The sequence below is a fragment of the Oncorhynchus mykiss genome, chromosome 5 (genome assembly GCF_057628025.1).
Source record: "Oncorhynchus mykiss isolate SJ-2025 chromosome 5, ASM5762802v1, whole genome shotgun sequence".
In the NCBI taxonomy this organism is placed as follows: Eukaryota; Metazoa; Chordata; class Actinopteri; order Salmoniformes; family Salmonidae; genus Oncorhynchus; species Oncorhynchus mykiss.
In genome coordinates, this window is record NC_143026.1 from 29,142,965 (window position 1) to 29,168,510 (window position 25,546).

The 25,546-nt window shown below is 44.4% G+C and overlaps 2 protein-coding genes across 5 annotated transcripts in view; one reads left to right on the plus strand and one right to left on the minus strand.

The window, feature by feature from the left end:
• Positions 1-11,228, plus strand: part of LOC110523554 (tight junction protein 2) — a 43,329-nt gene extending 32,101 nt beyond the window's left edge. For all 3 annotated transcript variants that reach the window (XM_021602350.3, XM_021602349.3, XM_021602346.3), the window contains 8 exons: positions 1,454-1,533; positions 1,713-1,923; positions 4,368-4,468; positions 8,411-8,635; positions 9,176-9,277; positions 9,387-9,677; positions 9,896-9,981; positions 10,152-11,228. In XM_021602350.3, the coding sequence (XP_021458025.2) occupies positions 1,454-1,533; positions 1,713-1,923; positions 4,368-4,468; positions 8,411-8,635; positions 9,176-9,277; positions 9,387-9,677; positions 9,896-9,981; positions 10,152-10,317 (1,262 nt within the window). In that variant the 3' untranslated portion in view covers positions 10,318-11,228. The remainder of the gene's footprint in view (positions 1-1,453; positions 1,534-1,712; positions 1,924-4,367; positions 4,469-8,410; positions 8,636-9,175; positions 9,278-9,386; positions 9,678-9,895; positions 9,982-10,151) is intronic.
• apba1b (amyloid beta (A4) precursor protein-binding, family A, member 1b) lies at positions 10,959-22,689 on the minus strand. Of its 2 annotated transcripts, none has more exons than XM_021602352.3 (13): positions 22,113-22,689; positions 16,349-18,332; positions 15,798-15,989; positions 15,048-15,087; positions 14,729-14,874; positions 14,204-14,236; positions 13,991-14,074; positions 13,542-13,754; positions 13,211-13,390; positions 12,722-12,934; positions 12,322-12,441; positions 12,076-12,216; positions 10,959-11,899 (listed from the first exon to the last, which is right to left on the minus strand). In XM_021602352.3, exons 2-13 carry the CDS (start codon positions 18,257-18,259, stop codon positions 11,828-11,830), a joined length of 3,345 nt encoding a protein of 1,114 aa, XP_021458027.2. In that variant the 5' UTR covers positions 18,260-18,332; positions 22,113-22,689; the 3' UTR covers positions 10,959-11,827. The 2 variants fall into 2 exon arrangements, with proteins under 2 accessions (XP_021458027.2, XP_021458026.2); XM_021602351.3 differs by having other exon boundaries at positions 13,542-13,757.
• Between the last annotated feature and the right edge of the window lie 2,857 nt (positions 22,690-25,546).

Here is a 25,546-nt window from a genome sequence, read left to right on the forward strand (position 1 = left end):
AAACAGCTCGAGCTCAGTGAGGTTGGATGGAGAGCATTTGTGAACAGCAGTTTTCAGTTCTTTCCACAGATTCTCGATTGGATTCAGGTCTGGACTTTGACTTGGCCATTCTAACACCTGGATATGTTTATTTTTGAACCATTCCATTGTAGATTTTGCTTTATATTTTGGATCATTGTCTTGTTGGAAGACAAATCTCCGTCCCAGTCTCAGGTCTTTTGCAGACTCCATCAGGTTTTCTTCCAGAATGGTCCTGTATTTGGCTCCATCCATCTTCCCATCAATTTTAACCATCTTCCCTGTCCCTGCTGAAGAAAAGCAGGCCCAAACCATGATGCTGCCACCACCATGTTTGACAGTGGGGATGGTGTGTTCAGCTGTGTTGCTTTTACGCCAAACATAACGTTTTGCATTGTTGCCAAAAAGTTCCATTTTGGTTTCATCTGACCACCTTCTTCCACATGTTTGGTGTGTCTCCCAGGTGGCTTGTGGCAAACTTTAAACAACACTTTTATGGATATCTTTAAGAAATGGCTTTCTTCTTGCCACTCTTCCATAAAGGCCAGATTTGTGCAATATACAACTGATTGTTGTCCTATGGACAGAGTCTCCCACCTCAGCTGTAGATCTCTGCAGTTCATCCAGAGCGATCATGGGCCTCTTGGCTGCATCTCTGATCAGTCTTCTCCTTGTATGAGCTGAAAGTTTAGAGGGACGGCCAGGTTTTGGTAGATTTGCAGTGGTCTAATACTCCTTCCATTTCAATATTATCGCTTGCACAGTGCTCCTTGGGATGTTTAAAGCTTGGGAAATATTTTTGTATCCAAATCCGGCTTTAAACTTCTTCACAACAGTATCTCGGACCTGCCTGGTGTGTTCCTTGTTCTGCATGATGCTCTCTGCGCTTTTAACGGACCTCTGAGACTATCACAGTGCAGGTGCATTTATACGACTTGATTACACACAGGTGGATTGTATTTATCATCATTAGTCATTTAGGTCAACATTGGATCATTCAGAGATCCTCACTGAACTTCTGGAGAGAGTTTGCTGCACTGAAAGTAAAGGGGCTGAATAATTTTGCACGCCCAATTTTTCAGTTTTTGATTTGTTAAAAAAGTTTGAAAAATCCAAGAAATGTCGTTCCACTTCATGATTGTGTCCCACTTGTTGTTGATTCTTCACAAAAAAATACAGTTTTATATCTTTATGTTTGAATCCTGAAATGTGGCAAAAGGTCGCAAAGTTCAAGAGGGCCGAATACTTTCGCAAGGCACTGTATTTATGTTAGGTGCGCTCTATTTTAGCATTTTTAATTTCAATGCAAATTTCTCACCCTTTGCTGACCAGGCAAGCTAAATTGAGCTCTGCCTTATTGCTTCTATGAGCGTGTGTGTTTGTGTGTGTCTGTGGCTTTGGTGAGAAGCTGATGTGTTTTTGTTTGCCCACACAGAGACTGAGCCCAAGGATGCAGGCACTGAGAAGTCCTCCGGTGTGGTGAGACTCAATACCATTCGACAGATCATAGAACAGGTAAAGACAACCACTGATCATTACCATCCTCTTCATCACCATAGTAATATTCCTCATTCTTTTGAACACTGCATTCCTCATTTTCAATTCCATCATACTCCACCTCACCTTACTCTTCTTTCACTGTCATCATCTTTTCCAGCCTCCCCTCACATTGACACTCTTCCCTGTCTCCCCAGGACCGCCATGCCCTGCTGGATGTAACTCCCAAGGCGGTGGACACCCTAAATTATACCCAGTGGTACCCCATCGTGGTGTTCCTCAACCCGGACAGCAAGGGTGGCGTCAAGACCATGAGGAACCGCCTGGTGCCCGGCTCCAACCGCAGTGCCCGCAAACTCTACGAGCAGGCGGTCAAACTGAGGAAGACCTGTTCTCACCTCTTCACCGGTCAGTCACACACACTCACACACCAGTGGCAGTCGGTGCCGTTTGAGATTAGGGAGGATTTTTAAAAAATTATGAGTGTGGTGTTATTTCTTTTACAGCATATTAGATGATTGGCATTCATATTCCATTCACCCAGCTCAATGTAACAGCGATAGGTTTAGGCTGCTACATGATACTCAGATTTACCCTATACCCATCATGAGGTTGCTACAACCTAGCCTATGAATGAAGTTTACAACGACAACAGGTCGAGAGAAAATTGGAGGAATCAAGGTGACAGACAGTGAAACATTCAATACCGCTTTGCGCACTCCATACCGCTTTGCACACTCTTGCCTTCATCTAACTGATCAGGGGTGTCATCATTAGTCCAAACAGTTGCAAAACGAGTTTCTATTTGACAAATTCAGGTAGGTCCCTCCGTTTTTTTCCTGTATGCTTCCATTTAAAATTTGCAACAGAATTGGTGGAATGAATAAACCCACACACAGTTCACTTTCATAGCAACAACATACAGCATCATCACTTTGCTAGTTGTATAATTCCTTCTTGCATATACGCGCTCTCCTCCTCTCACATTTTCCCTTCGCTTGTGGACTTCAGTCCACACCACAACAGCTGAATGTGACCAGGCACAAAAACCTCTTCAAGCCAAACCCTCATACCATAACCGTTACACTGCCTACATCGTTGTCACCATATTAACGTTTTTGTCAACAAACTATAACTAATGCGTTAGTAAACCCACAATCCAATTCATGTGTTCAATTATAGAGTACAGTGTACAGCAAGCAGTATTGCAGTTAGAGGTCGACCGATTAATCGGAATGGTCGATTAATTAGGGCCGATTTCAAGTTGCTAACATGAATTTCTTTTAACTAGGGCAATTGTGTCACTTCTCTTGCAACAGAGTCAGGGTGCATGCAGCAGTTTGGGCCGCCTGGCTCATGGCAAAATAATTTGCCAGAATTTTACGTAATTTATGACATAACATTGAAGGTTGTGCAATGTAACAGGAATATTTAACTTATGGATGCCACCCGTTAGATAAAATACGGAACCGCTCCGTATTTCACTGAAAGAATAAAAGTTTTGTTTTTGAGACAATAGTTTCCAGATTCAACCATATAAATAACCTAAGGCTCGTATTTCTGTGTGTTATTGTGTTATAATTAAGTCTATGATTTGATAGAGCAGTCTGACTGCGTGATGGTAGGCAGCAGCAGGCTCGTAAGCATTCATTCAAAAAGCACTTTCGAGCGTTTTGCCAGCAGCTCTTCGCTGTGCTTCAAGCAATGTGCAGTTTTTGACTTCAAGCTTAGGCTGGTGTAACTGATGTGAAATGGCTAGCTAATTAGCGGGGTGCTTGCTAATAGCGTTTCAAACGTCACTCGCTCTGAGACTTGGAGTGGTTGTTCCCCTTGCTCTGCATGGGTAAAGCTGCTTCGAGGGTGGCTGTTGTCGATGTGTTCCTGGTTCGAGCCCAGGTAGGAGCGAGGAGAGGGACGGAAGCTATACTGTTACACTGGCAATACTAAAGTGCCTATAAGAACATCCAATAGTCAAAGGTATATGAAATAAGAATGGTATAGTGAGAAATAGTCCTTTAATTCTTATAATAACTACAACCTAGAACTTCTTGGCACATATTGCACTGAAAAAATACTGTACCCCTTAGTAGCTACTAAAAACAATTGGATACCACAAAATTGGGGAGAAAAAGGGGTACATTATTTTGTCTCATCGCTACAGAGGGTCATGCGTCCTCCGATACGCAACCCAACCAAGCCGCACTGCAGCCAACCCGGAAGCCAGCCGCACCAATGTGTCGGAGGAAACACCTTGGTTAGCGTGCACTGCGCCCGGCCCGCCACAGGAGTCGCTGGTGCACGATGAGACAAGGATATCCCTACCGGCCCTAACCCGGACGACGCTAGGCCAATTGTGCGTCGTCCCACGCGGCCGTCCCACGCGGCCGGTTGCGACACCCGAGCCTGGGCGCGAACCCAGGGTCTCTGGTGGCACAGCTGCAGTAAGCGCCCTTAACCACTGCGCCACCCGGGAGGCCCTACATATTGCACTTTTACTTTCTTCTCCAACACTTTGTTTTTGCATTATTTAAACCAAGTTGGACATGTTTCATTATTTGAGGCTAAATTGATTTTATTGATGTATTATATTAAGTGAAAATAAGTGTTCATTCAGTATTGTTGTAATTGTCATTATTACAAATTAATTTTAAAAATCTGCTTTTTTTGGTCCTCCAATAATCGGTATCGGCGTTGAAAAATCATAATCGGTCGACCTCTAATTGCAGTTACACTGGCGGTCCCCGGTGGCAGTGTTGGATAGCCAGGGTGGCAGTGTTGGATAGCCAGGGTGGCAGTGTTGGAAAGCCAGGGTGGCTATTGCGCCAATCTTTCTGCTTTGTTTCCATGCACAGCGACCGTTGACCTGAACTCAGCCAATGATGGGTGGTACGGGAGTGTGAAGGACTCTATCCGGGCACAGCAGGAGCGGGCCGTGTGGGTCTGTGAGGGCAAGGTAAGCTCTGGTTGTGCATAATACATGTATACAGTATAAACAGTGCATTTGGAAAGTATTCAGACTCCTTTTTCCACATTTTGTTACGATAGTCTTATTCAAAAATTGGTTGAATGATTTTTTTTTTCTCATAAATATACACACAATACCCCATAATGTTGAAGTGAAAAATGCTTTTTAGACATTTTTGCCAATGTATTAAAAATAAAAAACAGATTATTTACATAAGTATTCAAACCCTATGCAATGAGACTCGAAATTGCGCGCCGGTGCATCCTGTTTCCATTAACATTTCTAGGGCAGCGTTTCGCTAACGCAACCCCTCTATAACATTCCGCTGAAAAGGCAGTGCGCGAATTTCTAAAATATTTTTTTGAAATATGTCACTTTCACATATTTAACAATTCCAATACAGCAAATGAAAGATGCACATCTTGTTAATCTACCCGTCGTGTCCGATTTCAAAAATGCTTTACAGCGAAAGCACAATATATGATTATGTTAGATCATAGCCAAGTCCAAAAAACACAGACATTTTTCTAGCCAAAGAGAGGAGTCACAAAAGGCAGAAATATGGATAAAATGAATCACTAACCTTTGATGATCTTCATCAGATGACACTGATAGGACATCATGTTATACAATACATGTATGTTTTGTTCCATAATGTGCGTATTTATATCCAAAAATCTCAGTTTACATTGGCGCCTTACATGCAGTAATGTTTTGATTCCAGAACATCTGGTGATTTTGCAGAAATACTCATAAAAAACATTGATAAAAGATACAAGTGTTATTCACAGAATTAAAGATAGACTTCTCCTGAATGCAACCGCTGTCAGATTTAAAAAAAACTTTACGGAAAAAGCATAATCTGAGAACGATGCTCAGAACCCAAAACAGCCAGAGGAATGTCCGCCATTTTGGAATCAACAAAGTTAGAAATTACACCATAAATATTCACTTACCTTTGATCTTCACCAGAAGGCACTCCCAGGAATCCCAGTTCGACAATAAATGACTGATTTGTTCCATAAAGTCCATCATGTATGTCCAAATAGCCACTTGTTGTTAGCGTGTTCAGCCCAGTAATCCATCTTCATGAGGCGTGAGCATTTCGTTCAGAAAAAAAACTCAAAAAGTTCCGTTACAGGTTGTAGAAACAAGCCAAACGATGTATGGAATCAATCTTTAGGATGTTTTTAACATAAAACATCAATGTTCCAACCGGAGAATTCCTTTGTCTTCAGAAAAGCACTGGAACGAGAGAACTCTGTCAGGAGCGCACGTCATGAGACCAAGGCACTCTGCCAGACCACTGACTCAGAGGTCTCATGAGCCCCTCTTTTATAGTAAGTTTCTAAAGATGGTTGACATCTAGTGGAAGCCGTAGGAAGTGCAACTTGACTCCATAGACACTGTATTCGGTAGGCCAAGCTTTGAAAAACTACAAACCTCAGATGTCCCACTTCCTGGTTGGATTTTTCTCAGGTTTTCGCCTGCCATATAAGTTCTGTTATACTCACAGACATCATTCAAATAGTTTTAGAAACTTCAGAGTTTTCTATCAACTACTACTAATAATATGCATATATTAGCATCTGGGACAGAGTAGGAGGCAGTTCACTCTGGGCATGCTATTCATCAAAAAGTGAAAATGCTGCCCCCTATCCCAAAAAGGTTTTAATCATCCTTGAGATATTTCTACATCTTGATTGGACCTGATTTGGAAAGGCACACACCTGTCTATATGTCCCAGTTGGCAGTGCATGTCAAAGCAAAAATCAAGCCATGAGGTTCAAGGAATTGTCCTTAGAGATAGGATTGTGTTGATCTGGGTAAGGGTACCAAACCATTTCTGCAGCATTGAAGGTCCCCAAGAACACAGTGGCTGCCATCATTCTTAAATGGAAGACGTTTGGAACCACCAAGACTTTCTAGAGCTGGCCACCCGGCCAGGTGACCAAGAACCCGATGGTCACTCTAACAGAGTTCATCTGTGGAGATGGGATAACCTTGCAGAAGGACAACCATATTTGCAGCACTCTGCCAATCAGGACTTTATGGTAGAGTGGTCAGACAGAAGCCACTCCTCAGTAAAAGGCACATGACAACCTGCTTGGAGTTTGCCAAAAGGCACTATAATGACTCAGACCATGAGAAACAAGATTCTCTGGTCTGATGAAGCCAAGGTTTAACTCTTTGACCTGAATGCCAAGGCGTCACGTCTGGAGGAAACCGAGCACCCTTCTTACAGTGAAGCATAGTGGTGGCAGCATCGTGCTGTGGGGGATGTTTTTTCAGCGGGGGGGACTGGGAGACTAGTCAGGATCGAGGGAAAGATGAACAGAGCGAAGTACAGAGATCCTTAATGAAAACCTGCTCAGGACATCAGACTGGGGTGAAGGTTCATCTTCCAACAGGACAACGACCTTAAGCACACAGCCAAGACAACGCCGGAGTGGGTTCTGGACTGGTCTCTGAATGTCCTTGAGTGGCCCAGCCAGAGCCCAGACTTGAACCTGAAAATAGCTGTGCAGCGACGCTCCCCATCCAACCTGACAGAGCTTAAGATCTGCAGAGAAGAATGGGAGAAACTCCCCAAATACAGTTGTGCCAAGCTTGTAGCATCACACCCAAGAAGACTCGAGGCTGTAATCACTACCAAAGGTGCTTCTTCAAAGTACTGAGTAAAGGGTCTGACTACTTATATAAATGTGATATTTCAGTTTAAATTAGCAAAAATGTAAAAAATAAAAAACTGTTTGTTTTGACATTGAGGCAGGAGGGGTCGGGAGACACTGGCCCAGTCCAACGATACCCCCGGACAGGGCAAACCAGTAGGATATAACCTAATCCACTTTGCCAAAGTACAACCCCCACACCACTAGAGGGTTATCTTCAAACCACCAACTTACTACCCTGAGACAAGGCTGAGTATAGCCCACAAAGATCTCCCCCACGGCACGAACCCAAGGGGGGCGCCAAACCTGGATAGGAAGATCATGTCAGTGACTCAACCCACTCAAGTGACGCACCCCTCCTAGGAACGGGATAGAAGAGCACTAGTAAGCCAGTGACAGCCCCTGTAATAGGGTTAGAGGCAGAGAATCCTTGTGGAGAGAAGGGAACCGGCCAGACAGAGACGCAAGGGCAGTTCGCTGCTCCAGAGCCTTTCCGTTCACCTTCAAACGCCTGGGCCAGACTACACTCAATCATAGGACCTACTGAAGAGATGAGTCTTCAGTAAAGACTTAAAAGTTGAGACCGAGTCTGCATCTCTCACATGGATAGGCAGACATTTCATAAAAATGGAGCTCTATCGGAGAAAGCCGTGCCTCCAGCTATTTACTTAGAAATTTTAGGGACAATAAGGAGGCCTGCGCCCATGTAAGGCTTTGTAGGTTAGCAGTAAAACCTTGAAATCAGCCCTAGTCTTTACAGGAAGCCAGTGTAGAGAGGCTAGCACTGGAATAATATGATCAAATGTATTGGTTCTTGTCAAGATTCTAGCAGCTGTGTTTAGCACTAACTAACGTTACTTTAGTGCTTTCTCCGGGTAGCCGGAAAGTAGAGCACTGCAGTAGTTTAATCTAGAAGTGACAAAAGCATGGATGCATTTTTGGGCAAAGTTTCAGATTTTTGCAATGTTACGAAGATAGAAAAAGCTGTCCTTGAAACAGTCTTGATATGTTCGTCAAAAGAGAGATCATGGTCCAGAGTATCGCCGAGGTCCTTCAGTTTTATTTGAGACTTCTGTACAACCATCAAGAATCATTGTCAGATAAACAGAAGTTAATCTTTGTTTCTTGGGACCTAGAACTAGCATCTCTGTTTTGTCCAAGTTTAAAAGTGAAACATTTCCCACCGTCCACTTCCTTATGTCTGAAACGCAAGCTTCTGAAACACCAACCTGCATCTCTCTGTCTCTGTGTTTCTCAGTTGGACGGCTCGGAGGAGGACCTGGATATCCATGACGACCGCATGTCATACCTGTCAGCGATGAGCGCTGACTACCTGAGCATGGACAGCCGGCTGACCAGTGACTACGACGACACGGCCGATGAGGGCGGGGCTTACACCGACAACGAGCTGGACGAGCCAATGGACGAGCCCCATCAGCCGGTGTCGGCAATCAGCCGCTCCTCAGAGCCCGTACTGACAGAGGTGGGCTTTACTACTGTCAATCACTATCACGCTCATTCAGTGTCCGAGATAGACTGGCATTTCTCTGTCCATCAACCTCCCTGTTAAAGGTGCACTGTACAGAAATTGCTCTGCCATTTCCTGGTTGCTAAAATTCTAATAGTTGGCCTAATTTGTGTGTGACATAAGTACCATCAAAAATGCTGGGAATCTTATTCATAACCAAAACGTTGCATTTTCAACTGTTTGAAGCTGGTGTACAAAACTGAAAGTAAAAGATGAAAAAACTAAAGACTTGAAAGCATAGAAATAGCACACAAAGAAAAGATCTACCGCTTTGTACTTGTTTTTAATAATGACAGATCTATAACTGATATTTCTATGTGAGTTTGGATCGCCCCAAACATTCCATATTGCAGCTTTAAGTATACTCCAATAATCTGTGAATCTCCCATTGTCAGTCAAATATCTTGACTAGTTGTGTTGAACTAGTCTGGTTTTTGTTGACATGCGCATGTATGTCTGTTGACACATGTATATGTACATCCCTCCCCTCTCTAGAGACCCCATCTTGCCCCCATACTGCATATGAGGAGATCAGGGAGCAGAGAGGGGCTGAGAGACCCCAGTCCACCCCCCTCCTTCGTCCCTGAGCCCCCCAAGGTGAGACCCCTTGAAGCCCACCATCACCTCTCAATCCCCTGAACCCTGACTCTGACCCACATCTTGCACTTATAAGACTTACTAAGGTTACTATCCTCTTCTATTGCAGCAGGTGAGGGTGCAGTCTCGCGGGGGCTACGACTCCCACTCCAGTAGCACCATTAGCAGCGACACTGCCGGGGGGACCAAGCCAGCCCCACCTCCAGTTGCCCTCAAGCCCACCGTGGCCCTTAAGCCTACTCTGAGGGCACTCAACCAGTCATCTGAGGACCACGCTGTCCCGGAGGGAGAGGACCCGGCCAACCGCTCCTTCATCGGCAAGGTGAAGGCCTTTGAAAAGATGGACCACCTGGCCAGAGCCCAGAGGATGCTGGAGCTCCAGGAGGCTGAGCACGCACGGGTCAGTACTACTGATAGTGGAAACTAAGTATAGATGGTAATGCTTCATAAACAAACTAATAGAGCTACAGCACCATGCATTCTGAGTGTAATCATGTCATATTCTGGTCAACTTTGCATTGCATATACCCAAAGGTATATTCAAGTGCGGATGTTGCCTTATTAGTTTAATGTATGTGCTTTGACTTAACTGGGCTTCCTCCTGATCTCTGACTGTAGCTGGAAATAGCCCAGAAGCACCCAGACATCTATGCAGTCCCAGTGAAACTACCAAAGCCCAACCACAACCGCCCACAGCCAATAGGGTAAGTTTGTATATTAACCTTGTCTGTCACCACACAAATTAGCCTTTTTACTGAACTTTCCACTGCCTGTCATAGGTTGGGTTCAGGATGTGTTAATGTTTTTTTTACAGACTTGATGCATAACAATCAGAATTCATGAAAATGTCTCTCTCTCGCTCTCCTGTGTCAAGCTCCAGCTCCAACCCGGAGCCCCAGACCCCATCCTCCAGGCCACCGTACTCTGAGAGCAGGGGTCATTTCGACGATGATGAGGAAGAGTACCGCAGACAGCTGGCTGACCAGACCAGACGAGGCTACTACAGTAACCCCCAGAAATACAAAGACACTGAGCTGTAGGACAGACAGACCCACCTATCGCACCCTTTCGTTCTCACCCAATCAGCGAGGCCCTCACTGTGCTCACTCAAACAGCCTAGTGTTACGGTTGCCTATCCGAATCTTTGGCCCGACCTAGTGGCAGGAGGATATATCCCGTTCCTTGTGACCACTAACCAAGTATGTGTCCTTACCTTGACTGTTTGTTTGCCTCACTATGTGGATGGTGAATCTGCATTTTTAACCTCCCAACCTCATGTGTACCCTGATGGGTAGTGTTTGATCTTCACCCTCAACCCCTCAGTCATATCTGCCCAGACCAATGGAGTCTGAGTACCCTGTCTTTTAAAAGAAATGTAAATCTTACATTTGTGTATATATTTATCTTTATACATGTTATACATCGCATTCTTTGTTACATTAATAGAAATGTATTTGGACGGACAGAATATTTTGTCTACTGCTGCTCTATGGTCTGCTAGTGGTGGAGAATCTAGCCTGTATCCTTTTAAATCATGCATTGTATACCCTTTTGATTTACTCTACACTTGGACATTTTGTCTCCTTAAATACTAGAGATCAGCACATACAAAGTGCCTTTAGCTCTGAAAGTGTAACAGTGTCAGATCACTGAAAGAACAAACAAGCAGTCAACACTTGGCTCTCAGAGGTGATGGGCAAAACATGCCAGTTTACTTCTGTATTAGCTGCATCCATACAACCTGAGACGATCACATTTTTATGGCATATACAGTATATACGTTTTTGTTTTTTTTACCAGTGACTCTTACTGTCTTTAACATGTCTGTTGCTTTGCTCTACATGTCTGTATTCCTCTACTATTTTTTATTCATGTTCCTCAGGCTGCTGAAATCGACTGTAGGGAGTTTTACTTTCTCAAACAAATACACAAATAAATAACTTAACTTTCACTTGTGTCTTAGTTCATTCTATAAATAAAGGTGACAGTGCTGTGTGTATTTCTAATGCTGGCTCAAGCAGGATGGCTTCTGGGAGTTTATTCAACTCGGTGCAAATTATAGCATAGCTGCAACATCTAAGGACATTGCCTTTGCGTTGCAGTTACATATTTGTACATGCAAGCCTTAATTTAAGTGTTGTTTTTTTGTTGTTTTGTCCAATGGCAAGCTCACATTTTGGTTTCCATGCCCCCATGGCAACTGTTTGCATGTGTAGTATTATAGTACATTCATAGGACCCTGAAAGACCAAATGTATTCCTTGCTCGTTGTTTTTCTTAAATATGCACATTAAATTCAGTTCTTTGGTTATTGATCAAACGCATCACATTTATACTGGTAAATTAATTTGTGCCTTCAGCGATGCACTTGTCATTCATATGTATAATGAAAATGGATTCAGATTAAGGCAAGTCAGTGCTGAGAAATGGGGAAGAACAAAAACATTTCAAGCATTTCAGTGAGAGTGAAAATCAATGAATACATGGTTAATAAATAAATGCATGTAATTAAATACAATGGAAGTAAATCCTCTTAATGTGGACAGCATTTTCAGATGTAGACTGGCTGTTCCTGGGCAGTCAGCAGACGGTACATGGCTGCAGGCATAGTCTTCATGTGGATCTGCAGCACAAAGAAACAACACAGGTTGCATGATCAGACACATGCTACACAGCCGGACATAAGGCTTCCTACCGTTCTCAACTCAATAAAATCCCAGAAATTAATTGTCTGAGTTCAAATAGATTGACTCAACCCTGGACTGTAGTACATTCTAGCTGTTAAGTGTCTTCTCATACCTCTCCCACTGCATTAGACAGGATGTCAACAATCTTCTCATGAGGCGTGGCCACCACACTCTGGCTGTTGATCTCAATGATGCGATGACCGACGCGGACCCCCCCTCTCTCAGCAATGCCCCCCCTCATCAGGCTGCAGATCTGTAGAGGGAGGAGAGAGGGACAAACGGCTGATAAAGAACTACAATTATGTAAAAAAAAATATAAGGGGACATCTGTATTGGTTTCTATTGTCATGGTACCCACAATCCCATTCTGTACGCTGAAGCCCAGCTGGTATCTGAGGTCTGGTCTGCGGATCAGCACCATGGTGACGGGGGGACACCTGACGATGTTCAACTTGATCCTGCACTGGGCCTTCAGACCCTGGAGAGTAGAGATGGATATTTAGGGGAGGATTGTAACAGGAGTTAACAGCCAAGACGAGGGAAAGACATGCAGATGCTTTCAGAACTGCCTGGTCAAGGAGTCAGTCAATTGTTTTCAATGTGTGCTGGCTTGCAGAGGGGCAGACTAGATTAAGGTTGACAACCATGTATCTGATTTTCAGCAGAAATGCCCAGTTGGGCTCCAGTGACACAGAAAGGGAGAGGATACCGTGGAAAAAGACTTAAGGAAACACAAAAAGAGAAAGAAAAACACTGACCTTAATGATACTCTGGCAGGTGGAGAGGGGCAGTCCAACCAGACTTGTTCCATTGATGGTCATAATCTGGTCACCAATGTTGAGTCGACCAGACTTCTCTGCTGGCCCAGAATGCATCATGCTAGCAATGATGACGGTGGGCAGGATAGAGCCCCAGCCTGATTCCACTATGACCACCCCCAGCATCTCTCCCTTCTGCTTCTCGATGTTAACCTGAGGTAGGATACACAGAACAGTATGATATACCACTACTTACGCAATTATGGTCAATGCAACTATGTTCACTTGAATGCCTTCATGGTTCTAGTTAGCTTTCTGACTGCAATAAGGATGAAATTTGTGCATCTATTTGTTACATTAACAAGAAAGGTTGCGTGTATTATAGGTCTACCTCGTACTGTATTAAAAGTAATTGACATATCCACTATAGATCGAAAATCCCATATCAATCAAGCACAACACTGGCCTGCCCCCTAGTGGTTGACTCACGTCTCTGCAGTTCTCTGACTTGGAGAAGTGGATGAGGTCATCGTTGTACATGTCCTGAGTGTTGAGCAGGTCGCTGTACTCCCTCTGACTCAAGTCCTCTGGGTCGATTCCATTGGCCCGCAGGAACTCCTGATATGCCACACTGAATGCCTGGCCAATGGACTGGGCTATGAGCTGGGCCTGGACAGAGAGAAGGAGAGGCATCATACATGACTGATGAATACAAAAATATGTACATATCACATTGGTCACACAATTCCTACATCGACACACTTGTGTCTGAGTCAAACAGATAATTTGTAAACACACACATACACACACACACACTTACATCCTCTGACTCAAACACGTGGCAGACCATCCTGTACTGGGGAAGGTCGTCACGGGCAGGGCTGTTGGTGTGGTCAGAGTGGTCAGTGGTTTGGTTCAAGTTTTCCTGAGCGCTCCTGGAGCGCACCATCTTCCCCCTGGCCATCAGCACCACCATGTTGCCTATGTCAGCAATGTAGGAGATGGTCCTCAGGGGCAGGTCCATCATGGACTCCTGCTAGGAACACAGGATAAGGACATGGTTATGTGGCTGCAGAGGGAAAGAGAGGTGTTTGGCAGTATAGTATGTGGGTGTAGTTTAGGTGTGTGTGGTAGCAGTGACTACTGGTGAGAGGTAAGTTTGATAACTTGTAGTGTTGGATTTACTAATATTATAGATTGTTTGGTACCTGCAACATAGTGTTTGCTATCCTTGAGTCGATGTAAAGGTGAATAGTATACAGTATTTACCTGAGTGTCTGCGTTCAGCACTTTGATCCTCTGTGTAGACATGAAGAGATCCACTTCAGTGGAGGAAGGAACCTCATCCTCAGTCTGCACATTTAGGGAGAGAGGAGAGCCGCATTTAAACAACATGAGACTTTATTCACAACAATAACAGACAAGACTTAGTTATAATAATAAAAAGACACAGGACAAACAGCCGTAACAATGTCACTGTACCTTCTTTCTGTGTTTAGCTTGCTTTTGGGCGGTCTGCCGTATGGAATAGCAAAAGCAATAGATCGAGAGAGAGATAGAGAACCAGAGAGAGCGATAAAAATAGTGCTTAGTAAAGAACAGTAAGATGGGGCATGTGTGATGTCAGCTGTCTATCACATCTGACAAAAGTTACTGGTCCAGAGGTTATAAGGCAAACATCCTCAAAAGTTGCCCCTTTATCAATGTGATATGAGCATCCCTCAAGAAACAGACTGCATGTGTTAACAACATACACTAACTGACAGATGGCCTTGGCATTCTTCAATGCTTGTTTATGGACATTAAATAATGTTATTTGGCAGATCTATCAATAACTATTCAGTAAAAATGTAATGCACATAATTATATGAATCTAAGGACATGAGAATTGTTATCTATGAAATTCTTACCTCCTTGTTAGTGGTCATTTAAAAGATTGAAAAAGGAAAAGGAAAATTAGGGAAGAGAATTGGGTCCTAGTTGATTTGACCCCCATGTGACTCTCACCCTGACACGGCTCATAGCCTCCTGGGCCTGCTGCATGCGGGCACTCTTAGTGGGTGTCCTCTCTGACAGCAGGTGGGTGGAGCCCAGGTAGCTGGCTGCAAAGATGATGCCATCGATCAGGTCCTCTGGGTCACATGGCCCTGGGACTATAGACAAGACGGTCATTGAGGCTGGGTACAATCAATAGTCATCAGAAATTACAATGTCTGTACATCAGATTTGAGTGAAAACATACCACTGCTCCTGACTTGTTCCATAATGTCATTTGAATTCCTTTATACCACAGCAAAGCTTTGTCTCCAAGAACTGAGACACTCACCTTCCACATATGAGGGAAAGAAGGGCATACTCCTCCGGATCTGAAATTGGAATATTACTGTTATACATCAGTAATGGTGTTGACAGTAACTATAGAATAGAACTTCCTTAAACCTCAGTCATCTCTTTTCAGAGTAGTGTGTTCATCATGAATCATGTAGAGGCAGCTCTGCAGAGTGGTCACTAGCTGGCACAGCCACAAAGTCATAAAATCTGATTTAAACCTAACCCTAACCTTAACCACACTGCTAACCCCAATGTCCAACCTTAAAGGGATACTTTGGGATTTTGGCAATGAAGCCTTTAATCTACTTCCCCAGAGTCAGATGAACTCGTGGATACCATTTTTATGTCTCTGTGTCCAGTACGAAGCAGAATTAGCTCGATGACTGGAAGTCTATGGGTATCTGAGAGCACACAGACTTGCAGCCATTGCGCTAATTCTGCTTCGAAATTGCACTAGCGCTAGTTAGCAACTTCCTTCAAACTGCACACAGAGACATAAAAATGGTATCCACGAGTTCATCTAACTCTGGGGAAGTAGATAAAGGGCCTCATTGCCAACATCCCAAAGTATCCCTTCAACCTTAAATTAAGAACAAAAAGTGATTTTTGTTCTCATGACTTTTTACAATATAGCCAATTTTGACTTTGCAGCTGGCCTAAGGAGAAATCGCTCGGTTCTGCCTCCAGTACAAGACTCATGATAAAACGTCAACCGCATTTGAAACAGTGCACGGCAGTCACTTACCTCCTCAATCGATGGAGGCCGAGGCGGTTCCTTCTGCTCTCTATGCTCCCTGTGCTGTACCTGGTGTGTTCTGGAGGACTCTGCCCTCACAGGACAGATGGGCTCTGGGACTTGCGCCAGAACTTGGGCTGGGGATGGGACTGTGTCGCGAGCTGGAACTTGGGTATAGTGTGAAGGTGACTGAGAGACAGGCTGTAGGAAAGATTAAGAAATACATATAGAAAACTTCAGTTAATGATATTATTGATGTTTTCTGGTGGCACATTTAAACAGATCAGAGTAAATAACATTATTGCCACTGAGTTGTTCACTATAATTTTTTTGTTGTAAGATTTTATTTTAAACAATACAAAACATACACATACAAACGACATCACACAAACAACTATATCACACCTGGCCAGACCCCATTCTCACACACCCATAGAGTTGTTCACTATTATCAATGATGCAACTTAACTATGTAAACACTTCAAACAAATATGTAAACAACTATGTAAACACTTCAAACCAATGATTTCCATAGTGATCCAGAGCTGCCTCATACTCACACTCACGTTGCCTCCCGGTGGCTGCTGTGGGGAATACTCCTCTTCAGTAGGACTGACTTCCTGTCTCATCACCCACACAGGCTCTGTGGGCTGGTCAGGAGTGTAGGGCGATCTCACCGTCTTAGTCTTCACCTCCTCTATGGCCTCTCGGATGTCCCTGATGGCCAGAGAAATGGCATTCCCTAATCCTCTGACACTGTCCTCTGAAAGGCCTTCCGCTGGAAGCCTGAGCTCCATCCTGGCCTGCTCATCCTGTAACTTGCCTGAACTAGGCTGCCCAGAGCTGGGATACTCTGCCTGGGTTTCACCCTGCACGTACCTGGGAGGTGGCCCCAGGCTTTGAGAGCTGGAGCTTTCTTTAAGGCTGTCACCCTCCCCATCAGACGTAGTGTCATCGTAGTGGTGCAGTCTTGCGCCAACTGAGCGACCCTGCCAAGGGGGGCTGGTCTGTGGTAACCCTACCTCCCTACGTGGCCAGGAGGCATGTGGTTGTGGATTAGTGGGTGGCTCAGTGTCTGTAGCTCCCTTATAAACATGCTCCCTCTGTCTACAACTATAGGGCTCTGGGTAGGGTTCTGCATATGGCTCATCAAGGTCGGCCTCAGATCTCATGTGGAGCTCTCTATCTAAGTCTGGATAATTAATTAATTTCAAGGGTTCGGGGAAAGACTGGGGGTAAGATTTTGCGTAGGGCTCTGTGTAGGATTCTGTGATAGATTCTGACTGTGGGTAGGACTCATAATAAAATTCTGCATAGGTCTTTGGATACGAGTCTGTAAAGGTGAAAGATTCGGAATGGGACAGTGGAGAATCAGTGCAGCTCTCATCGTCAGGCATTATGTCAGTGTCGTGAGTGGGGCTTGGGCTAAACTCATCACTACATTGGTCCGAGAGCTCAGACTGAAGTGGAGGGGGCGAGAATGGAGATGGAGAGGTAGGTGGTGATTGGCGAGGAGGTGGGCTCAGGGACGGAGCCTCCATGCTTAGAGAGGCAGCACTATCAGTGTCAGAACAGTGGCCATTTGTTCCATCTTCCTGGTTGTCCTCTCCCAAATCCCTCTCTCTTTTGTCCTCTTCTCCAAGACTCGTCTCTTTTAGGTCCCCTTCTCCATGGCCCCCCTGCTCCTGGTTCCACTCTAGGTCTGTCTGGATGTCAAATCCACTCTGAGCACTAACATACTGAGTTATGGATGAGCTGCACCCTTCCTCCTCCTTCTCCTCATCCTCCTGAGGCTGGGGAGAATCTCTGTTGGTAAGGGGTGGTAGCAGCTCTTGAGGGGGTATATCAGGTGCAGGGGGACATGGTGTGTGGTGTGTTGGCGTAAGAGTACCAGCATTAAGGTCAGGTGCTCCACTGTCCTGTGTGTGGTGGGGTTGAGGGGAGTGCATGAGGTGCTGCTGCTTCATTGTTGCTGGACCAGTCATGTCACTCTGCTCAGTCAGAGAAGCGTCAGATGACCAATGATGTGGAATCGGCGGGTCGTGGATCTCTTGGATGTCTCTCGCCGGCTGTCTCTGTCTGTGAACTCTGACCCTGGGCTCCCCCTGGCGGCGGTAGCGGGCCACGCCAGGGCGGGGCGGCTGGGTGTGGCGAGGAGGCTCCATAGCCACTCCCTCCCCCTGCCTGGACAGGCCCTGCCCTGAGGGTGAACGCCTATGGTGCCGTGGGGGGCCGCGGCCCGAACCTTGGTGCGGAATAGAGGGATGATGATGGTGGTGGTGATGAAGATAAGGTTCCTGCCCGTCCTGACCGAGCATTTGGCAGGGTCTCCAACTTCTCCGGACAGGGACACCCTCTCCCCCGCCTCCTCCTGCTGTGCCATTGGGATGCCTGTTTCTGGGAGCAGCTGGAGACTTCTGCTCCTCCCCCACAGCATCACCTAGCCGCTCCCCCTGCTGCTTGTGGATCATCACTCTGCTGTAATCTTTTTACATATAGAACATGGTCCTTCCGTCTCCAAAGAAACACCACTCACAGCACTGCCTGAAGGGAGACAGGAAATTCATGAGAACAGATAGATCATAGTTCAGGGGTCTGGATGAAACAGCAGGGTCAGGAAGGCATGTCTACAAACAGGAGAATGGGATTGTGTTTTGAGTGATAGAGTGATAGAGCACCACTGTGGTTATGAAGTATGTCTCACTCACCCAAAATCCATTTTAATGTAAATTCTATCCTCAATTTCGGTCAAATAAAAATATTGAGATTGAGATTTGCCAATAGCACACACATCTACATAGTACAACACACACACACACACACACACACACACACACACACACACACACACACACACACACACACACACACACACACACACACACAGAGAGAGACACAGACACACACACAAACACAGACACAGACACAGACACAGAATGTACACTGACAGATAAGAAGCTGCAGGTCTCCCTATTCTCCAGGGAAAAACCAAATCTCATCCGATTCATCTGGGTGTGTTTAATCTCAGGTATATTCTCCCTGCCCCAGCAGCAGCACCACACCACACCACCACAGCACAGCAGCTGGCATTAAAGAGTAGGAAGGACAAAGCCCCAACACCACCGACCTGAAAGAGAGGAGGCTGGGCTGAATCCTGAACTGTATGCTCAATGTACAGAATATTGATGTCTGGACTCTGGATAGATTATGCAGTATACTCAGCAGCAGTATATTGATTTCAAAGTATAGTATACAGTGCCTTGCGAAAGTATTCGGCCCCCTTGAACTTTGCGACCTTTTGCCACATTTCAGGCTTCAAACATAAAGATATAAAACTGTATTTTTTTGTGAAGAATCAACAACAAGTGGGACACAATCATGAAGTGGAACGACATTTATTGGATATTTCAAACTTTTTTAACAAGTCAAAAACTGAAATATTGGGCGTGCAAAATTATTCAGCCCCTTTACTTTCAGTGCAGCAAACTCTCTCCAGAAGTTCAGTGAGGATCTCTGAATGATCCAATGTTGACCTAAATGACTAATGATGATAAATACAATCCACCTGTGTGTAATCAAGTCTCCGTATAAATGCACCTGCACTGTGATAATCTCAGAGGTCTGTTAAAAGCGCAGAGAGCATCATGAAGAACAAGGAACACACCAGGCAGGTCCGAGATACTGTTGTGAAGAAGTTTAAAGCCGGATTTGGATACAAAAAGATTTCCCAAGCTTTAAACATCCCAAGGAGCACTGTGCAAGCGATAATATTGAAATGGAAGGAGTATCAGACCACTGCAAATCTACCAAGACCTGGCCGTCCCTCTAAACTTTCAGCTCATACAAGGAGAAGACTGATCAGAGATGCAGCCAAGAGGCCCATGATCGCTCTGGATGAACTGCAGAGATCTACAGCTGAGGTGGGAGACTCTGTCCATAGGACAACAATCAGTCGTATATTGCACAAATCTGGCCTTTATGGAAGAGTGGCAAGAAGAAAGCCATTTCTTAAAGATATCCATAAAAAGTGTCATTTAAAGTTTGCCACAAGCCACCTGGGAGACACACCAAACATGTGGAAGAAGGTGCTCTAGTCAGATGAAACCAAAATTGAACTTTTTGGCAACAATGCAAAACGTTATGTTTGGCGTAAAAGCAACACAGCTGAACACACCATCCCCACTGTCAAACATGGTGGTGGCAGCATCATGGTTTGGGCCTGCTTTTCTTCAGCAGGGACAGGGAAGATGGTTAAAATTGATGGGAAGATGGATGGAGCCAAATACAGGACCATTCTGGAAGAAAACCTGATGGAGTCTGCAAAAGACCTGAGACTGGGACGGAGATTTGTCTTCCAACAAGACAATGATCCAAAACATAAAGCAAAATCTACAATGGAATGGTTCAAAAATAAACATATCCAGGTGTTAGAATGGCCAAGTCAAAGTCCAGACCTGAATCCAATCGAGAATCTGTGGAAAGAACTGAAAACTGCTGTTCACAAATGCTCTCCATCCAACCTCACTGAGCTCGAGCTGTTTTGCAAGGAGGAATGGGAAAACATTTCAGTCTCTCGATGTGCAAAACTGATAGAGACATACCCCAAGCGACTTACAGCTGTAATCGCAGCAAAAGGTGGCGCTACAAAGTATTAACTTAAGGGCGCTGAATAATTTTGCACGCCCAATTTTTCAGTTTTTGATTTGTTAAAAAAGTTTGAAATATCCAATAAATGTCGTTCCACTTCATGATTGTGTCCCACTTGTTGTTGATTCTTCACAAAAAAATACAGTTTTATATCTTTATGTTTGAAGCCTGAAATGTGGCAAAAGATCGCAAAGTTCAAGGGGGCCGAATACTTTCGCAAGGCACTGTAGGATTAGCTTTCACAATTTTGCAGGTACAGTATTCTGTAGTTTTAAGAGCTATAGGCTTCTATACTTTATGAATTAATGAGAGTAGCTCAAATGCAAATTGGATGGATACAGAAAGCAGAGAATGTACAGATTTAATAACGGCTGGATAGCTGAGTGGAGACTAGGGGCAGAGGTTAATGCAGAACCTCAGGATGAAAAGTAATCTTAGTGCAGGCAGAAACAGACAGAGAGGAGGACAGAGTGCAGATGATATGTTTGATTTATGCCCTTTCCCCGGTGCTTGGTGCTGCTGACTGGGCGGGCACCTGGGGGGCAGTGCCCGGGTCACAGATGGTCTGGCTGTGGGCAACATGGGCCAGGCAGCCGGGCCGACGGAGGGAGCTGTGACCTGTGTACTGCTCGTCCATCTGTCAGGGCTCCAGTGAAAGCCCCAGGGAGGGGATTAACCAAGCCATTAACTCACTGATTTTACACTAGCCTAACACACACACAAACACACACACACACACACGAGACAAGGCCAATGTTAAAACAGTGTTTACATGTAGCATCAATAGGTCTACTGGTTACATTTTGATGACATGTTTGTTGTTTCAGCAGGATGGGATTAATGTATAAGCAAGGTGGTGTGATGACTGACTAAAGCTTATCCAAGTCCCACGTTTCATGGCCGCAGGCAGGACATTTTTAAAAAGATGCCTGAACGTGAGGAAATTGAGGAGTATTTATGTCTGTAATAAAGCCCCTTTGTGGCGAAAACCTCATTATGATTGCTGACTGTGTAGGAGCGCAGCAATGAGTGGGCCTGGGAGGGCATAGGCCCACCCACTGGGGAGCCAGGCCCACCCATTGCTGCGCTCCTGCACAGTCATGTGAAATCCATAGATTAGGGCCTCATGCATTTATTTCAATTTACTGACTTCCTTATATGAACTGTAACTCAGTAAAATATTTGAAATTGTTGCATGTTACGTTCATATTTTGTTCAGTATTAGTTATAGGCCTATGTGCAATAAAGTGGCTTTTCAACCGCGATATGTCCGGAGTCCGGACAGAACAGTCACTATTCTATGGGATGAGAAAGCGCTTTCCCGATTCTGTCATCCTGTGTCACAGCCCAAAAGGAAAGCAAGCAATTTATGCGCTCGATCCTGTGGTTGAATAATACATTTTTGTTATTGACAACTGCACTACGAATGGACTGTCGTCATATTTAAAAAACAGGCACCTGTCTGAATGTCCGACGACGATGAAAGGCTGTACAATGTGACACATCTAATGAAATTATCCATCTGCCAGCTGCTTTTCGTGGTCAAATAATCGGCGCAACCGGCTACCTTCATTCATTCCATTCCATTCTATATACTACCGACGGAATGCGGTCGACATGCCAGTCGCTGTCATGTTAATCGTTGCCCTATATGCTGGATGATAAATATAATCTTACCTGTTCGTCAGTATGAATGGGTTGGTCGCGTAACAATTCGTTTCACCATTTTTGCTGGTCCCTCTGTACCTTCAGACAATTTGCATGGATTAGGCCTGAGCGGTCAACTCCTCCTGATCGTGACATCAGAGCGGATTACCGACGCACAAAGCGCCTTTAAAAGACTGCTGTGTTTCAACATAATATTTACGGAGCTGCACCCGCCGTATTCCGCCTCTTCGTAGGCAACACTGCTGTGTGCTCTGCACCACTTTTTCGTGAGCACAGTGAGATATCAGAGCCCGCCAATTCTACCCCTGGGTCTGAGAAACACCTGTGTAAACTAAGCAAAATATCCACACCACGTTGTCAACCACACAAAACAAGCTATTCAAGGACACTCTCTCCCTGCTCTTATCAGAATATACTAGGCTATATATAGGCTGTGGGCTACGTTATCTAGGGAGAACATTATTCCCTAGAACGCACTCCCACCTCAGTCACATGACTCTCTTCACCGTAACAGAGCTGTCGTTACCGTGACAACATGTGACTGAAGATACTGATGTGAGTAGTAACCATGGTAATGGTATCCAATCTTTGATCACCACCCCTCCCCCAGTAGCAGTGTGTGGGTAAAATCACTGGCTTCCCAAGCCAGGAAAAATGTGCCATATTACAACCTATGTGTTGTGATCATTGTATGTTTGCTCTATAACCTGTTAGTTCATATGCCTTGACACTGTGATATTTAGGGCTAAGGCTGAGAGACATTAAGAAGACACAGTAGCAGAATAAATTCAACCACATCTGTGTTTCATGTTTCAAGCAAAATATGGTGTGGCTGTCCATGCCACTGATTTCTGTGTGTGTGTATGTGTGCGTGCCGAAAAACATGCTGACTCACCCTAACTGTAGAGAAACACCAATGCCATCCTCCTCTCTTTCATGTTGCCTAAACGGTCTATCACTCTGTCATACAGTACACACTTTTCGTTTTTGTTGTCCTACGCTACCTGGCTAAAAGGCTTGATCGCTAGCCTAACTTCCTTTGATGGGCAACGATGAGCCTGCAAGTTAACATTAGCCTTCTACATTAGCTACATATTGAACTTCCATCCTCTCAGGCAAAGGGCACAATGTATGAAATAATGGTTGGATCAGAATCGCCATTATAATCATTGGCCAGTACTGAGAATTAAGTCAAACCACAAGTCCAAATCCCTATCTCCATCCATGGCTAATTTAGGAAAGGGACCATTTTAGCTACCTAGCTAGCCACTGGAGGAGAAAAACAATGAGATGCAACAATAATATTTTAGGCTTAGGCTTTTGATATGTTAGGCTTTTGATATGATGTGATTAGTGTGAAGCCAAATCCAAACTGCCTTCCCTTGACACTATTTTTGGGGGGGTGTGCCAGGACCATTGAAATGTGTGCTCACTCAGCTGATTGGTTATTATTTAATTGTAAAACAAATTCAAGGGAGGCAACAACATCATACTCTTTTTGACCAGACAGCATCAGAAGACCCTCAATATTTATTGGAGAGGAGCATCAAGCTCATCATCTTGCATATTCACCCCCCTGTGAAGTTCATCAAAAAAAAAGCTGTAAATGAGAATCTGTAGCCTAATAAATTGCATTGTTTTCTGAATCGTAGTGGGAGGACCACACAACATATCATGTCGTGTGACTCCAAATTTGCTTTGATGTGATGGTTATAATAATCCTCAGTTTACAATTGGCTCATTCATCCCCCTCCTCTCCCCTGTAACTATTACAGTCGTTGCTGTAAATGAGAACGTGTTCTCAGTCAACTAACCTGGTAAAATAATGGATAATAATAATCATTATTATATCAATATTTGCTCATAAAGGCATTTCCACCATCATTTCTCACATCGTTCATTTTACCGACACAAGATTATCCCACCATGTCAAACGAACAAATTGTCTGTCGGCATTTATACAACTGTCCAGGCATTTCATGTTTTTCAGCCCAGTCATCACTTTTTTCATGTGTCAGGTAATTCATCTGCATGAATGGTTAGATGGAAACTTGGGCTTCCGAGTGGCACATCGGTCTAAGGCACTGCTTCTCAGTGCTAGAGGTGTCACTACAGACCCATGTTTCCGTGAAGCAAAGAACGTTACAGTCTCTGACTGGCTAAGAGCATGCTTAAAACCCATCTCTGAAAATACCATTCATAAATGTTTGATCAGGCTCATTACAGTGTTGTCACGCAAAACCCATGGGCCACATGCAATACCTCCAGAATTGTTCATGCAGTAGCCTTTTTCCAGGCTTAAACTACACTGAAGAAAGCAAGGGATGGATGGTGTAGTATTGCCTGGGCTGGGCTGCAGGTGGCACTGTCCAATAGCTGAACTGTTCTTAATCTTCTGATATGAGTTGACCAACCACATGGTATCTCCTGTGTTTATAGAATATATACTGCATGGCTTAAACCATTTCCATAACAGTCCACTCCCATAAGCAATGTGTGACATTTGAATATATATTAAAGGTTAATGTCCTATCTCTTGCATTATTACAGTAATAATATTATTACTTTGATGATCTTTGGTGCAGTTCAAAAACAGGGAGTTCATACAAACTCACACTGGTAACTTCTGGTTGAGAGACAAATGATTTTGGGATTCTGTCGTTGATGATTGTTCTGAAAGGGGGGAAAGGGGGGACTAGCTATTATCCATCTGGGCTGGGCAGACCCCGCGGATAGGTGGGGCCCAGAAGGACCAGTCCTCTGGCACCTTGCCACATTCTGAACAGAACACGTCAGGGTATCAGCTTACACACAAATGCACTGTGTGGACCCAAACTAGGCTACAGATGTCGTATTTTTAAACCACACGTGGGTGTTAATGAAACCATTGTCCCAAGGTGCTTGAGAAATGGCATGCTGTTATTTATACTGTTTTTGTTGATTGGCATTTCATGACGATTGGGGTAGTTTCCGTAAAAATGGATTTCTGTGTAGCATGCTGGTTCAGTTCTCTCAATGCTTGGCCTTACATTAGAAATGACCCCACTCTTCTCTCTTAGCAAATGAAATGGATTGATTGCTCAAGTCTGGCCCTCCTTCACATTATCAAGTGTATATACTGTAATATTTCACCCAGAATGGACTCCATCTGTTTTTCTCTCATAGCATTTCCCTGCACCTTCATGAAAGAGGGAAAGACAGACCAGGCAGTTAAAGTACATATGGAGAACAAATGTGGGATAACATGTGTCTTATGACTAGCATCAGACCCTCTCTGCACAATCCATCACCCTGAAGCCTGTTTACTTTTACCTCCCTCTGACATTAATTTGCTTCAGTTCTGAAGAAGATGACAAAATATAACAGAGAACCATCTTATTATAAAAGCCACTCTAAAGCTGGCTGTCCTCTTGTGATTTACTTCGGATACTTTTTACACATAA